At 52.0% G+C, this 16791-nt stretch overlaps 1 protein-coding gene across 7 annotated transcripts in view; it reads right to left on the bottom strand.

Moving 5' to 3' along the window:
- Positions 1 to 5300: 5300 nt before the first annotated feature.
- SEPTIN9 (septin 9) overlaps positions 5301 to 16791 on the bottom strand; it is a 104193-nt gene continuing 92702 nt past the window's right edge. For all 7 annotated transcript variants that reach the window (XM_082326764.1, XM_082326762.1, XM_082326763.1 and 4 more), the window contains 5 exons: positions 13546 to 13663; positions 10949 to 11044; positions 9970 to 10066; positions 8368 to 8419; positions 5301 to 7468 (listed from right to left, as the gene is read on the bottom strand). In XM_082326764.1, the coding sequence (XP_082182890.1) occupies positions 7333 to 7468; positions 8368 to 8419; positions 9970 to 10066; positions 10949 to 11044; positions 13546 to 13663 (499 nt within the window). In that variant the 3' untranslated portion in view covers positions 5301 to 7332. The remainder of the gene's footprint in view (positions 7469 to 8367; positions 8420 to 9969; positions 10067 to 10948; positions 11045 to 13545; positions 13664 to 16791) is intronic.

Raw genomic sequence — 16791 nt, 5'->3', positions numbered from 1 at the left:
TATCCTCGTAACCCACTGCAGCAAGTTAATATTTAATCCAAAGTCCATGTGAAAGCCCAGCCTCTCCTGGTTCCTCACCTACCTCCTGAACTCTGCGAACTGACCCAAGATTTGGCTCTTTGGGGCTGATCTAAGAACCACACTGGCTTTTTCTGGCTTTCTCCATAAGTACCACACCTTTTGATCCCATAACCGCTGTCACTTGGGACCTGCAAGGTTTCTTAGATAATCCCAGTGAGCCGGCGCTTTGTAACTCATCTCACTTTGATATTCAAGGCAGAGCTGGACAGCCCACACATGAAAAGACAGCCTTCCCTTTCTTCCCAGGCTTAATTTCATCTGCAAATTAAACAGATTGAGACAGATATTTATAGAGGAATGCCCTTATCCTCCCAGGAGGGCTGTGGAGTCTCCAATGTGTAATTTTGCTTCAGGAATATGATTTTAATCTTGACTTTCTTCTGAGGCTGGTGGCAGAAGAGAAGGGCAGGGAAGAGGGATCACTGGCGGCGGTGCTCACCAAGTGCTCCTTTGCTCCCCAGCAATTTAAGCTTAAGGCTAACGTGGTATAATACGGTGTGGATGTACACGAAGGGACTAAGGTTCTTTCTGCTTCCCTGTCATTGTCATCTGCAAAGCTATTTCAGGACACGGTTCTTATAAGGCTGTAATTTTTACTTTAAAACAAAACAAAACAAAACAAAACAAACAGGGTCTGTAAATTTTGCAAGCAAGAGCTTTCAGCTGTGACTTACCAAAAAAACCCCCAACAAGCCAGTTTTAAAAATGGTGTACGGATTAAAATAACTGCTAAGCCCTGGGTCTTGATGATTCTTTTTGACAAGGAGCTCACGCACAGTCATCCATCTCCCCATATCCTATCCCCTCCATCCCACACTGTCACTGTGGGTGGTCTCCAGCACCAAAACACTACAAAAAAGAAATGCTTTGGCTTATATGGTTTTCAGAGAAGCCCCAGAGGGGAAGATAAAGGACAAAAGGTATCATCAGTCTTCCTATGGTCTGACTCCTTCTGAAGTCAGGTCTTGCTGCTATCGCTTAGAGCTATGGCACAGCAGCAATTCTGGCCTGCTGTCAACACTGCGAAAGCCCCCCCAAAAGGTTGGTCTGCCATCCCACAGCCCAGCTGAGCCCAAGGGATCCCAGTGGCGAAGGACCTGCAGGAGCGAGGAGGTGTCTGCAGGGCAGCCTGTGAAAAACTGCATCCTCTCCCCTGGAGCTGTTGCAGGACAGCAAGGTAGGCACCGAGCACCAGCTTCTTACCATGGGCTGCTGGGGATGGCATGCTGGGGGCCTCTTACCTTGGGAACAGCGGGGTCCATCCCATCGGACCTGTACAGCCTCTATAAATCTTTGTGAGCCTCATCGCCTTCTTGCAGGCAGCACAGCCAGTGCATGTGCCCATACAGCACCAGCTGCAGCCGCACGGCAGCCCCGTGGCGACTTGCCTGGCTCACCAAGAGACGGGCACACAGCAGCTGAGGCTGAGCCCCGAGGGGCACCGAGGGCAAAGCTACAAACTCCTTTACACAGCAATTAGCCTTTCTTCTGTTTTCCAGCTAAATATTTTGTTCTATTTACCTTATTGATAAAGAGTGACTTAATCTATTCTTCTTTTGCACAGTATCGCTTGCTTAAACCTCCATTGCATTGCACACACACATCTACAACAAATTTTGCTGCTGGGAACCCCACTAAGAGGCTCTGGCTTGGCATATTGGTTTGTTAGTGCAGGGTTGGTTGTAATGACTGAGATGTTGTGTTATGCTGTTTGAAGGGGCTTAGTTGGGATGCCCAGGCCCATCACCACCAGCCCCTGGACAGGGCTGGGCATGTGGTGCCATCCTTGCAGGGTTATTCGTGACGGGAATAGTTCAGGGGAGGGAGACTTGCAGAAAAGATGGTTACAGTGGTAATAAGAAGAGGGACTTTGGTACATTACTGCATGCTATGAGGTATGTCTTTAAGCTTCAGCAAACTTTTGGAGTCCCTGGGAAGTTGGTAACGTGCCTTTGAAGGAAGCATGGCTTATGAAATTGCAGTTTTAAGCTTAGCTGGGTAACATTAATGAGAAAATATCGTGGGCTGCGGGTGGAAGTCTCCTGAATCCCATAAGTTAGGAATAAATTATTCTGTTTTCCTAAATGAAGCAACACAGTGCAATACTGCTCATAAATCAAGCTGATGGTGAGAATTATTTATTAATTTGTATAGGACCAGACACAAGCTCAGCCAAATAAATGCAAACTAAACTGTAGCAAAGAGTTACAAACTTCAGCTTGCTGCAGGCACAGAAGAAAAGTTTTTGCTGTGGTTTTGAGAAGGAGCAGGCAGGCTGGGGCCAGCACCCTGTGCAACGGAGGTGGCACAAGGAGGTGGCACAGAGGTGGACCAGGAGGGACAAATCCTCCTTTCTGGTGGAGCTGCAGCGAAGATGATCAAAAAAACCCCAGGCTTTCAACTGCACTGCAGCAGCTTCACAGTAATTAAAGCTTGAGATCGCCAGCTCTGCCTATGCCTGCTGCAGCCCAGCTTGCACATCAAAAAGAGATGTTTCCCATGAGAACAGGTCCCACGTCGCCGAATTCAGGCTTTGATGAGCACTATGGGCCAGTGTGTGAGAGTGATGATCCAGAAAAGTCTCTTAACAGCAGCTCATACTGAGCAGGTGATGACGCATCCCCCCCGGGTACCCCAGGCTAGCGGTGACTTGGCGGTGCTCTGCTTTTTGAGTAGCACAGGCTCATCCAACGGGACCGTCCCTGGAGTAGTGGGTGGCCCTTTGGGGCAGAGCAGGCTCCCAGCTCTGAGGGTTTGGGCTCTGTAGGTGTCATGCAGCAGCAGCTTCCCCTCCTGCAAGCACCTGGCCTCCTACCCGGAGAGGATTTATTCCTCCCCTCCAATGACGCTATTAATCAGGGAGATGGACAACTAGAACACAGTTTATTGTGCGCTGTGGATGAGCGATAAGTCTGGGCGCCGATGCCTGAGATAGCAATCAGGAGAGGGTGAGTGAAAGGAAGAGGAGGGAAGAGCAGCATTGTGGGTAAATATATGTGCTTCTGGTGGTGATTACCCTCCAAGTAATTTAGTTTTTAAATCAGGCAGACGTTTCAGGAACTACTCACTATGAGCTGTTTTAATTATTTATACTCCCTTTTATCCTTATTATTTATAGTCATCCCCTTTAGATGGTGATGCTCTGTGGGTCGGGCTGGTCAGGTGGAACCGGGACCCACCTCTAGCCCAGCCCGGCCAAGCAGCCGTCTCCTCCAATGCTGCCAGGCACCCTGAGAACTGGCTGTGCTGGGGGGTCCTCCTCCCTCCCGCAGCCAGGCGAAAGGGAGTGGCCGTCGTCGCCGCGGAAAGCCCTGCTCCGATTGGTAATTAAACGCTCACTCATCTTCATTTCCCCCATTTGTTAAAGTGAGGCCACTCAATAAGCCATTAGTGCAAGGTCCTCTCTGTCAGCTACAGCATCGTTAGGCAAATTTCCCTCCAAGACAGGACAGCTCGGGAGGGTGCGGGCAGGGGAAGCAGCCCCTTGCTGGCCTCTATTCTGCCCAAACCCTCCCCATCCACCCCCCTTCCAGGTCACTCCTGCCCTTCGGCCAAGGCTCTGGGTGGGGGGGGCAGTGATTTTGCAATGGCAAACCCTTCCCCCAGCTGGGATTTTCCCACACAAACCCCTGCTCCATCAGAGCATCTGGCGTTGCTGCTCTCCCTTCACCAACCCTACTTCTCCAGAGCTTCGTAACATCTGGAAGCCATTCCCTGTGCCATTCCCATGAACGGACCTCTGACCCACTGAGCTCCTCCTCCAGTCTAAACAAAAGCCACCCTTATTGCTAAGCTTGGGAATTTTGCCTGCCTTCCCCTCGCCGCAGCCACAAACCGTTTCTCAATGTGTCTCCAGGAGAGCATCTGCCTGGAGAGCCCCAGAGCATCCTCTGCCCCATCTCCCTCCATGGCATGGTAAGGTGCTGGCATTGGGGAAAGCTACAAAAACCAGACACCAGCACAAGAAAAAAAACCCGCCATATGGGGAAAAACTGCTGCAGACTTGTCCAGAAGCAAAGGCCATGGTCCATGTTTGTAATTACTACAACTATATGTTGATTCCTCCCCCCCACCCCGAGCTTTTGCTCTGGGTCTTGCTCCGGTTACAATAGCGAGAACACCTTGATCTCACTTCTTCTCCCCAGTAGACTCATTTGGTAGAGAAGAGCTGTGGGCGTGCGGAGTGTCTGAGCTAAAGCAACCATGAAACTGCAGTACAGCACAAAAAAAAGGGTATTGCTAGGGATGAGTTTAGCACTGGGGCAAAGGGGGGCCCATCGACAAACTTCACTGCACACCTCACTGCGTGCCATACAAGATGACCCGATTTACTACTCTGAAACCCAAGTGCCAGCAGAAAAGCAGAACAAAAATGTACATAAGCCTGTCCTGTACTCTACACACCCACAGGAACCCAATCCAACCTGACTTCTGTCCTGTTGGTTTTGTTTTCATACAGTTCCAGAAGCACAGAATCCCAGAGGGGTTGAGGTTGGAAGGGACCTCTGGAGATCATCTGGTCCAACCCCCTGCTCAAGCAGGGTCACCTAGAGCTCGTTGCCCAGGACCATGGCCATATGGCTTTTGAGTTCAACTGACTTGAGGGGAAAAAATACAACAGACATGTAAGATACAGATTAAAACACCAGACTGAACTGTGTCTTGTCTGTGACACCAAGGAGAAACATGGTTTTCAGGAAGGCGAGTCCTCAAAGTGAAGCCAACTTCCAAGGGCATCCCAAGGGCAACCCTGCAGTCATGAAAGGTTTTGAAGACCATCTGCCTGCCCTTGAACTAGGTGCAACCCACTTAATAAAAATACCAGCAACTGCAGTGGAAACAGCTTCACCATGAGAACAGAGGGAGAGGACCCACCTGCCTCCCTTGGGATTTGCAAGGACACAGAGGCTGTGCTGGCTTGGTCTCCTGGGTGCTCAGCACCAGCAGCTCCAGCATTTTGTAGAGTACCTGGGGCAGATATCTGAGGTAGGAAGAGTTAAGGGGGTCAGGAATAAATAAAACCTTCACCCCAAAGTGGGCAGAGCACAGCAGCTCTGGAGCTGGACTGTCCCGTCACCCTCAGCACCGCACAGTCCATGCAGCAATGATCACACCGTGGCTGGGAACAGACGTTTCCAAACAAGCCGCCTTCTATTTGCATTTGAAACATTTATTTTGGGAAATACATATTAAACACTATTATTTATACAAAAATGGACTAAATTTGTCATAATGCTTATAACCCCCAAAAGGCCATTTTAATAGATCTGGATGAAGGTTTTTTTTATTGCATTATTTTCTTTTTTTTTCTTCCAAAAAGAAAATCAGGTTACAAAGGAGAAAGCGGCATGTCTTGCTTGGCCCAGCTTGAGATATCAACTAGAGGAAAAAAAAAAGTTTAAGATGACATTTGCAGAAGTGCCTCACACGAGATTTTTCTCCCCTTTCAGTCTTTTTTTTAACACTTGAAATATATATATTTTTTCAGTTAATACTTTTTTTGGTTTTGTTTTTGCTAAAATATAGCAAGTCAGCAAGTAGATAGTTGTTCTTCCCCAACAGCTCCGTTGTGCTGTTGCAGGAGGGGAAACATGAGTTAAGGGGGAGAATGGATTCTCCTTGCGATGCACCCCCCGCACGCGCCCCTCTGGCTGCGGGGGGGACATGTGTGGGGAGCCCCTGCAAACCCTCCGCTGAGCAACATTACCTGCGCAGCCCCACCAAGACGAGAGCAACCTCCTCCTTCCTCCTGCTTACCTGTGCTGCAGAAGGTGGCTCTGCCCCCCCATGGAGACCATTGGGTGGGCTCTGCAGGCACCTTCCAGCGCCAAAGGATGGGACATGCTGCCATTTTAGTATGTGCCCCCCCAAAAAAGAGTGATTTGCAGAAAGTTTTATCCCTTAGAGAGGATACAGAGACTGACAACAGAAACAGAGCTCCGACTGATACGGAGCAGACAACAGAAAGGCAAGGGGAGCTGGGGCAGGGGGCAGGACTGCAGAGCTTTGCTCCAGGACCACCTGCTCCTGTGTCACGGTGCTATTTAACCGACCCCTTTGCAGGGTCTTATTTACTGGAGACTCATTAAGGGGGGGGCGCAGAACAGGGAGGGCCACGGAGCACAGCACCCGCAAACACCGCCCCAGCTGTCCCCATGGCTTCAGGGCTCGGTCCACACAGGCACAGTCCCCTTGCACAAGGACTAGCAAAACAGAGGAGCGTGTTATGTACGCACACAGGGGATCCAAAAAAATTTAAAAAATAATTAAAAAATACCCAACAGCCTCCTCTGACGTAGGGAAAAGCCCACTTATCACAAGGGTCAGACAGGACAACCCTCTGCCTCCCACCACTGCTTTGCAGAGATGTTCTACTCTCAGTCCCCTTTGGACAAACATACTCCGAGCCTTCAGTGGAAAAAAAGGTCACCCAACTGAATGAAAAATAAATATACAAGTGTTCCCAGGACATCAGCCACATCTATGGTCCAAGAGAGAGGGGAAAAGGAGTCTCTGCAAAGTGTCACAGGCTTTTTGCAGGCTGCAAAGACAGACAAGGCAAGCCCTCCCTCCCCTCTCCCACGCTATTGCAAGGTAACAGTCTGAAAAGGCACTTCTCCCAAAGCAGGTTGCTCTGCCTGGCCGGGGGTCGGTGACAGGCAAGGTGACACCTAACCACTCCCAGTTTATTGCATGTAGGCAGGGTAGAGGGGTTGGGTTGGGGCCTGGTGGGTCCCAGAGGGCTGCAGAGGGCTCAGAGGAGGCAGCAGGAGACAAGGATGGCACTGTCTTGCTCTCTTCACACCACTGTACCTTGCTTCTGAAGGCTATGTTCACCTGCAGAAACCCTTGTCTTCAACGGACGGAGAAGAGCCTCTGCACAGAGGGGCAGACAGGGTTCCCAGGGGCACCCCAACCCCCCTGGCCCCGCAGATCTGCTCTCCTAAGCTCGGCTGTCAGGCCAGCACGGGGGGCCAGTGACAGCCCGACCTCTGTGGGGGGACGGTCCCCAGCCCAGGGATGCTGGAGCAGGGGCTGAGAAGAAAATCCGTGCCACAAAGCAGGGGGGGATGAGCGGTCGCCCTGCTCCGCACGACAGATACGGCGTCTGGTTATTTGGTCAGTTAACATTGGCAGGGGGTTGGGGGTGGGAAGATGGACAGTGGCAGGGGATTTATATAAAAATAAAGGGGGAAGAGGGGAGAAATAGCGAGCGTGAGCGAGCAAGGTCCTGGCTACGGAGCGAGACGGTTACATTTCGTTAGCCACCAGCTCTTTGTCGGTCACGCCATTGGAGAGCGAACTCTGGCCCTCGTTCAGCCTCTTGACCCGGTAGGCTTCGAAGTGGATGTTGCTGGTAATATCCTTTATGTTCTGCATGTGTGTCCTGCGGGAAAGGGAGACGGAGGCAATCACACCTTGCTGGGCACAGGTTCAGCCAGCCCAGCCTCCACCACCCCAACCCTTACAACCCCCAACCTCTGCTTTCAAACACCCCCCCAGCCCAAATTTCCCCTCCTGCTTTACTGGTTAACGATATCTTTAGGGCACAGGAGGGAAGCAAAGGCAATTATGGGCAGCCGAGACCAGAAGCCTTCACTGGTACCAACAGCCTGTGCTTGGGTACACAGGAGCCCTGGCTGCATAATACCCATGTGGGAAGACCCTGGTCCTGCAAGTCCCTGGGATCAGGTTTTGTAGCCCCACACAACTGTTTGGCAGCAACAGCTCACATGTGCAGAGTTTGTCTTGCAGCCAAATTCAGGAGGAGCCCAATGCCCCCTCCAGCAAGCCAAGGGGGCTCAGCCTCCCATTCCCCTGCAGAAGAGACATCTCTTTCAAGAGGGACTGGCTATCGCCCAGACCCCCCAATGGCACAATCCTGGGATGCAGGACGGCGATGTCTTTGGACTGGGGGTAGGGCCTGGGGCTAGTCAGGGATCACTAAGGCCAAAAGGCTTCCCAGCTGCTTGCAGGCGAGCTGGAGCCACACTGCACACTGCCAGCAATCTTGGAGTCTGTCCCGACCCGTCCATTGCTCCTCTCCTCCCTTAACTCAGCACCGTAGCTGAGAAAAGCCCCCTGAAGCCGTGCCCCATTGAGTGGGGCTGCCCCTTGCAGAGGGGCTGCAGCGTTGCATCAGGCTGGGAGGGGATGGATGGATGGATGGATGGATGGATGAGCAGAGTGAAGCAGCAGCTGCTTCAAGCTAGGCTGGGCTCTCCCCTTTCTTTGGATGCCACCTGGTGACCAAAGGCTACAGGGACAGGGCACAGTCCTACCAACCTGATGAGGAGGTCCCGCAGGTAGGCAAACTCACAGTGTGTCGTGTTCTCCACTGGTAAGAAGAGAGAGAAACCCATCAGCGTGCACGCACGGCATGAGTATGGCAACCACTTGGGGTAAGGAGGACCCTATGGGGCTTCACTAGCATGTGAAGGGCTGAGATGGGAACTTACCCCCAGGGTCTACAGGGTGCAGGACTCAAGAGTCCTCTTTGCTGCTGTAAGGCCGGTGATTTACCCAAGTACCTGCCCCAGCTCAGCATGACCAACTGGCTGGTGAGGTCTGACTGAGCATTCCCAGTCCCTTCCCACCATCTCCCACCAAACGAGGGAACTCCCAGCAGCATCTCCCACTGTGACCCTCACTCTGGACCAACGCAAGCTTAAGTGGGCCCCAAACAAGGCAGGGAAAGGGACAGGGTGAGCTTTGCAGCGAGCCCCGGGCACAGGTCCACAAAAGTGTTTCATCTATAGCTTCACCACGAGCATCCTGCAATATCCCAGGCACATCAGTGACTGTGCTGCCTGGGCTGCCGGTGCTGCAGAAGGACGCAATCTCTTGCTGACAAAGGCTACTGGTGTCTGAATAGGGCTTGGAGCAAGCAAGAGTGTTTGCAAGAGGGAAAAATCAAGGGGAGTTGCTCCACCACAATTAGTCTGACGGCTTGCAGTTTACCAGGCATTTGAATTTAAAGGATCAACTCTTTTTTTTTTATTTTTTTCCACCCAAACAGGCTTGAACATAATGCAAAAATGGCAAGACAACAAATAACACTGTCTGCAAAGGCTGCCTGTGGCCATGGCTGGTTCTGGGGTCTCCCTGTGCTGAAGGCAGATACCACACGCAGAAGGTGAGTGGTTTAATGAGCCCCATTAAACTCAGAGCTTCCAAGGACAGAGCACAAGAGGGCAGCAGAGCTTTAAAATACACTGATTCTCCTGGCATCTTTGTTAAGCCATCCCTCAACACAGGATTCCTATTAAAAAGACTCATAAATGAGAGAAACCTGTGAAATGAAGGGAGGAAGATCAGACGGGTGGCACTGGAGACATGTCACTTGGCTGTCAGGGACAGGGAAATGTGTAGATGCACTGGAGCCAGAAGCCTTCATCTAGCCTTTAAATTATGATTTAAAATGGGGGATAAAAAAGGAAGATGCTGATGGGATTAAGATGGAAGAAGGAAGAGATCCCACAAGGGCACCAGCTAACTGCATGGTGGAGGGTGCAGAGACATAGAGATGCCAGGGGAAAGGCTCTGATCTGGGCTCGAGACACAGAGAGATCAGCGCTGCACTCGTGTGCCCTCAAGTCCAGCCATCAGGCATTTAACTGTGCAACCAGCAGAATCCAGGCCACAAGAAACCCAGAAGTGTCCCCTCTGGCACTCAGCAGCTCCCCGAGCTGCACAAAGGCCTAGGAACTTGGCGCAGGAGCATTGGCCAAGGTGTTTTCAGTCCCCCAACACCGGGGAAGTGATTTTCTTTGGAGGGGCAGGGAAGCACTATATACACCTCAACTTCTACTGCTGGTTTTGGACCTCATCACCTTCTGTCAGGGCAGGGAGATGGGCTCAAGAGGTAGGGAAACGAGGACAAGGTACCTTCAATGGTGCCCCACTTGGTCTTCCTTCCAAGGATTCTTCTTCCATTAACCTGGTACTCCTGGTCACTGCCCACCACTGCAAATGGGATCATTTCCTGAGGAAAGAGGAAAAAAAAAGTTATGTTTTTCTCCTGAAAACCAGTCTGGAAACCAAGCTGGCGAGCAAAGTCCTACGTCAAGCTGTTTTCAGGAGAGAGTTTCATGGGATGAGCTGGTCTGTCCCTGATGCTCCTGAGCAGCATTGCCTGCCAGGGACCACAGGCAGCCCAGGACCCAGGCAGCAGCATCTCTTGCACACGTGCCCAGTCCAAAACCAGTCTATAAACCAGCCCAAAAGCAGTCTAGCCCAGCAACTCATTGGCAGGTGCCAGCGCACAGCCGGGGCAAAGGTATCATGATGCTTCCCTGGGAATCACCCCCAGCATCTGGCAACCTGTGGCTCAGTCACTCCCTGATCCAAGGTGGTGCCTTTGTACTTAAGAGCCCCTAGAAGACTTTTTTCTTCCTTGAATTTGTCCAATCCACTTTATTGAGCCAAAAATTGTTAGCTACTTCCTATAGCAAGGAACTGACAGCCACGAAAGCAGAGCAGCCTACAGACAAATTACCTCCAGGTGCCGGGAAGGCTGCTCCCCTAGCCAAGGATGGGCAGACACCGGCACTCCCTGCCCCTGGGGCAGGGCAAGGGGCCATGGGACCTCCCTGCCTGCTGGTTGCCTTTGAGGAACAGGGCTTGGGGAAGGAGCAGCGACATGGACAGGATAGGACACCTTCCCCAGGTACCTGCCTCACCCTCTTTCTGTCCCTGCTCTGAGCTCTGGCAGCATCCTTAGTCCTGGGCAGACAGCCTGGACAGGGGCACAGCAGCTTTGGAAAGAAAATAGAGGCACTTTGCAAGAGATCCCCCAGGACATCACCAGCACCCAGAGCTGCAGGGCCCATCCAAACACATCCAACCCACAACACCACACACTAACCCTGAATTTCTCATTCACTAGCCGATCTTCAGAGTCTTCATCAAACTCCTTCTGAGGATACACGTCGATCCCATTGGCAAGAAGATCGGCCATTATCTAGGACAGAAGAGCAGAGGAACACGTGAAGGAGACACGGGCAGAGGAGCTGCATTCTCACCACAGCAGCAGCTCCCAGCTGACCCAAGAGGCTCTCGTGAGCAATGCCCAGCAGCAACATCTTCCCTCTCCATCCTAAACACTGCCCACCTTGGGGAAAGAGACCTGTGCTTTAACTGCTACACACCTACCAAGCGCTTGCCCTGGAATCTCTGCAAGAACCTAGTGCCAAGACACAGTTCAGGCTGCGAGTAAGATGAAGTTATATGAGCTGGGCGTTGCTTTGGGATTGAAAAAGACAATAAGACAATACAAACTGCACGAAGCAATGGGGAATGTAGCTGCCAGGCACATAACCCAAAGTTAAAAGTTGCTTTCTGGTGTCAGCTTATGCTCCTTGGAAAAAGAGTCATGGCAGTGCCTGATCCGAGGGGACAGGGACACAGACAGCTTGGAAGAGCAGCCTCTAAGGATATTGCCTCTATGCAAGGGGAAGAGATGCTGAAATCTGATTCCTGGGTGGAGGGTCGGCCCATGAGGAGCATGGAGGATCAGTCTTCTCCAAGAAACCTGCAAACCCAAACCCAACCTGCATGCCTGCTCCCATCATTTTCTATGGCAATAAACTCCTCTGCATCAGACCTACATTGCAGGCTGTCAAAAGAAGTGGATCCAGCCCAGAGAAATCCCCAGCTGGCCTCCCACCCCCCAGGGTGAAAAACCCTTTCTTTTTAGGGGAACAATCCAACAAAGCCAACTCTGCAGGGCATTGGAGTCCATTCCGCTAACTCAGTGCAGCACTGGCATCAACCTAGGTAGCCTGCAGCCAGGCTGGTGCTTCACCATCACCTGCCCAGTCTGATCCAAACCCAAAAACCTATCGCCTCTCTGAACCAGCTACACCCCCAGATGCAGATGGGGCTGTGCTTTTTGGAAGCACGCACACAGGCACGCTGGAGCAAAGGGAAAAGGTCCCAGCCTGTGCCCACCTGGACTGATTACCTGCCCTCTCATTTGCACCAGCAGATCAGAAGCCGTGAGCGTAAGGAGGGTGAGCCCCTTGCAAAAGGGGCACTGCAAACATGCCACGTGGCTACGTGCTCTCCCTCCATCTGGAAGGATTTGGGTGTCTGGCTACAATCAGGAATGTAATTAGAGATAGGGCGAGCTCATCCTGCGTCAAGCCAGCACAGAGCAGGCAGCCAGGTGTGTAATGTGTCTTGACCCCTTGACAAGAAATGGTCGTTCATTACACAAGGATGGTATCAGCAGCCAAGAGCACCTACGTGACATTTTAGGTCCCAGACTGACTTTGTAGTCCCAGAGCCAGCCAGCCACCTGCAGACACCCAGATATGTGCACTTGTAACCTCTGAACAGAGCCAGCAATCTGCAAAATCCACTGCAGAGAGCAGATGTGGCACCATGGACTCACATCCTCATCCTCCCGCATCAGCTCCTCGCAGATCTCCGTGCAAACAGGCTGCCATGCCAATCAAGCCCAGCCTGGATTACCTCTCAGCTCCATTTCCAGCCATCTTCTAGCTCACTGCAAAGGGAACTGCTTGCAGAGTTTGGATTCAGCCCCCAAAACCAGACTGGATATTTCAGTGCCTAATCCTGCTCATCAAGAACTGGGAAGACACTGGTATGGGAAGGGGTGGCTCATTCTCTTCTGCACGGAGGCATCGAACAACCCCTGGCTAATGTGCCGTCCTCTCCATAACGAGTGGAGGTGGCCCCTAAAACTGCCCTTTTGGCAAGACCCCCTTTCCCTTCACTTCCCTGCAATTCAGACTCACAGACCAACGAGCCTGGTGGCTTACTTACTTCTGCAGGGAACGTTGAGGCCATCACGCCAGCAGCTACATCCATCAGCTACAGGAATGGATTTATAGCCCCTTACCGAACTCCAAAGCGGGGCATCTTCACCTCTCGGCAGCACCAGGAGTGCGTGCATGGAGGAAAGCCCATGCCTTGCTGTGGATTTGGACAGCCCCTCCTCGGCTTCCCACTGCCAGCTCCCAACCAAGGGAATTTCATGCCTTGCTTCTCCCATAAATCTTGCCCAGCTGAGCTCAGTAAACCCACACATTTTTTTGCCTGGTTCCTGTATCAGTGCATGATGCTGCACAGGATGGGGTTTCCAGCCTCTATGTGCAGCACCATCTACCTCCCAGAATAACAGAAACCAGCCTGAAAATAACAACAACAATAACAAAAGAGGCAGGAGAAACAGGCCCCAAGACTTAGAGCTCGAAACTTATCCTGCACTGACAAAGATCCAAGAGAAACACAAGGAACTGCTTGGAGCACAGGCCTTTCCTCCGGCCACATGGGATCGCTCAGAACTGCAGCCGGAGGAATGCGCTGGGCTCCCAGCCAGGCGCTCGCCTTCCCAGCCCTGCCGGGGGAAGGCAGGGGGAGCCGGGGCGGGGGAAGGGGCAGGAGGGAATGGGGGACAAGAGATGGGAGCCTGGATAAGATCCACCAGCCCCTTACCCTTTGTTTGAAGTAGTCCCTCTCCTCCAGCGTTAACGTGTCAGCTTTTGCAATCACAGGGACGATGTTGACCACCTTGCTCAGGCGTTTCATGAACTCGATGTCTAGCGGTCGGAGCCTGAAACATACAGCAGAAAAAAGGGGATTCGCACACCACTAGCGAGGTGGGGGCTGCTGCAATCCCCCGGCAGAGAGATGGCATTCAAAGACTAGACACAGAGGGGGAATCGCTTCCTCTCAGACAGGACGAATAAAGACATTTTCCCAAAAGCACAACAGCACATCTGTCTCAGAGGTGCTTTGCAGACAAACACTTAAAACATTTCCTTTTCAAAGTGCCCTACTATTGCCTGCAAACCTTCGCAAAGCCCCATGAAGTGGTAGAGGGCTTTTATCTCTGCACAGATGCTCAGCCACAGAGGACTGCAGGAACTTGCCCCAAGCTACATGCGTCCTTGGCAAAGCCCACCTGCGATGTACAAATCAAGCTGGGGAGAGACCACAGTGTGAAACCTCCTCTAGCCCTATCCAAGCTGTCAACCACCATCCAGGGACAGTATGACGTGGAAATGGCCACAGGTGACTATTCCTGCTCACACTCCCTCCTGCACTGAGCACCAGCCCGCTGTCATGAATAAACCAGAATTGCATCTCACATCCATTGGCTGGGATTAAAAAAGGCTCTGCTATTCTCCGGGGCTCACACAGCACAGAAGAAATGCTGCTTGTTCCAGAGGGCAAAAAATGTCAGAAAATCTCTACCACGAAAGTCTCAGCAGAGGAAAGCTGCAGATTGCATAACCCCAATGATCAGCCCCTCAGGAAATCCCTCCCTGCTAAACGCTCCTGCTGACAGCACGGACACGACCTCCGGTGCCATGCTGCTCCCTGTCCGAGGGCTGCAGTCCAGTTGCAGACAGCGATGAGGGTGCCTGGCCTGCCTCCCTCACTCCTCAGTCCTCCCTGAAGGTGTTTTTACTGTTGGGGGTTCCCAAACCAGCTAGAGGAAAGCCCTCCTTGGGACACCTCCACTTGCTGCAGGTCCCCCTCGGTAGCTCTGGAGGTGATGGGGACACACGCCCATGCAGGACAGTTGAGCAGACGTTGCCTTGAAAAAGGAAACCTGGAGGTCCCAGGGGAGACCAGGGTACAGGAACACCTTTGGGGTGCTCATGCATTAAGGAGCCTGTTTGAAATGAGTCCTCGCTGAAAGCACAGAGGGAAGAGGCAGGAAGGTCAACGCCAGAGCCCTGGAAGCAAAGGGACACCTCTGCCGCTCGTACATCCTCATGACCTCCGGTGGTGGCATGTGCCAGCAGGACACAACCCAACTCATCTTTGGTGAAACTGGGGCAGAGAGAGGTGAAGTCACCTTTCAGAGGAGCCACAGGCTTCAGTGGCAGAGCTGGGGCCAAGAACGAGACCTCCCCAAGGTCAGACCAGCCCTGTGCCACAAACCAGAGGCTCATGGCAACAGAGAAGAAACCAAATTAAATGGGACAGTGTCTTAAAATGCCCAGGTGCAAGCAGACACCCAATAGGAACCCTGCGTGGGGGAACACGGAGCGGAGCAGAGTGCTCAGGGAGAACATGGCCAAGAGAGAACTTACGCCAACATGCTCAAGCCAAACGCCACTATGGTCTTCTCAGGCCCTACGAAGGGCTCAGAGACCCCCGCAGACCCAGCACGGCTCCTGAAAACCCAGCAAGAGTCACATGAGTGCAAAGGGGAAGGGGCTGATCCTGCTCCTCAGCATTCACCAGGCAGTGTCCCCATCCTGCGAGGCCACCTGTGCCAGGCTCCAGCACCAAGGGAGGGATGTCCAGCCCTGGAGAGACCTGCTCAGCTCTGGCTGATCCAAAAACGGCAGCTCGAGGCTGCAGCACTGGTGACCCAGCTGAGCCCTTCCCTGGTCAAACCCACTCCTCACCCAGGGATCGGGCTGGACCGTGCCAGGTGAGCCTTCTCCCCACACACTAACAGCAGGCATAGCCCAGAGCATGTCATTAGTGTGCAGACAAATGAGTTCCTAAGACAAACTCAGGAGTCACAGATCACCCTGGGCCCCAGGAAAGAAAGAGTTTGGCTATTAAAAAAAAAAAGAAAAGAAAAAGAAAAAAAACACAAGGAAACCCCCATGGACACATCTAAGCAGACTTGCTGCTGGCAAACATTGTTTGGAGGTCTGTATAATATATTTCCCAGACCTCCAAGGAAGTAATGCGGTTATGTTCCTTTCCCAGCAGACTTCTTTCCCCTCCTCTCTCTTTTCTATTTTTCAAACAATTTTTCCCCTCTAAAAGCCTCTTCCCTACTGAGACTGTGTTCCTGCCTATTTCATTAGCTTTTCTTTTAGAGTGAAGACCAGGATGCATATGTAGCTGATGCAGATAAATTCACAATCAGCCAGACATTTGAGTTTCAGCTCGACTGACACGTAAGAGCCTCAATACCGAGCCCTCACCTATACCCGGAGGATGCTGGCAGTGAGCCTGAGGGCAGAAGGCAGAGCCAGAGCCAGCCCACACCCCTGCCCATGTCCACCAGCATGTCCACACAGGCACAGTGACGGTGTCCCACACCAGTCTGCACCCAAAGTCAGAAGAGCCCAAGGCACCTTTGACACGACTTTCTGCTCTGATGCCTTTTCCATGGAGGTCACCTCCCATGGGCACCTCCCTGCACCATCCAGGAGAACAGGAAGGGAACCAAGGGACTCCTCAGAAGAGCAAAGTGTAGGTTTTAGGGTATGTTGCAAGTTTCTAGATATTCTACCAATTCCTGCTGGGTAGCCCCAAAAAAACCTTAAGTATTTAGAAGAAAGCAATTCTTTTCTCTAAGAACAAGCCCTGTCGCTAGACGTCATGTTCATGTGAAGACACCAAATGATAATAAATGGCTTAAGGTGATCACAAGTGCAAAGAGCCTGATTTGCACTAATAGCCCTGTACAGACCCAGGCAGACACAGCCAAGGTCACTGTGGGGCAAGCACAGACCTAATTCCTCTTAAACTCCTGCTGGGAGGCACAGCAGGGGCTTCTACTGGTATCTGCGGGGACCAGTTTTGGTGTTTAACCCCCACCAGCCCGTGACAAGCCACAGGCTTGGCCTCCACTGGGTATCTGAACTTGATTCACCTGCACAAGACATTGATGCCAGCACCTGGCGAGGATTAGCAGCGAAACTCTCATATATACAAATATGCAAAAGAGCAAGAGAAAGCAAGTTATTTCATTTCAGGTAT

The sequence above is a fragment of the Platalea leucorodia genome, assembly GCF_965183815.1.
Source record: "Platalea leucorodia genome assembly, chromosome: 14".
Classification (NCBI taxonomy): Eukaryota; Metazoa; Chordata; class Aves; order Pelecaniformes; family Threskiornithidae; genus Platalea; species Platalea leucorodia.
This window is presented reverse-complemented; position numbering and strand designations above follow the sequence as displayed.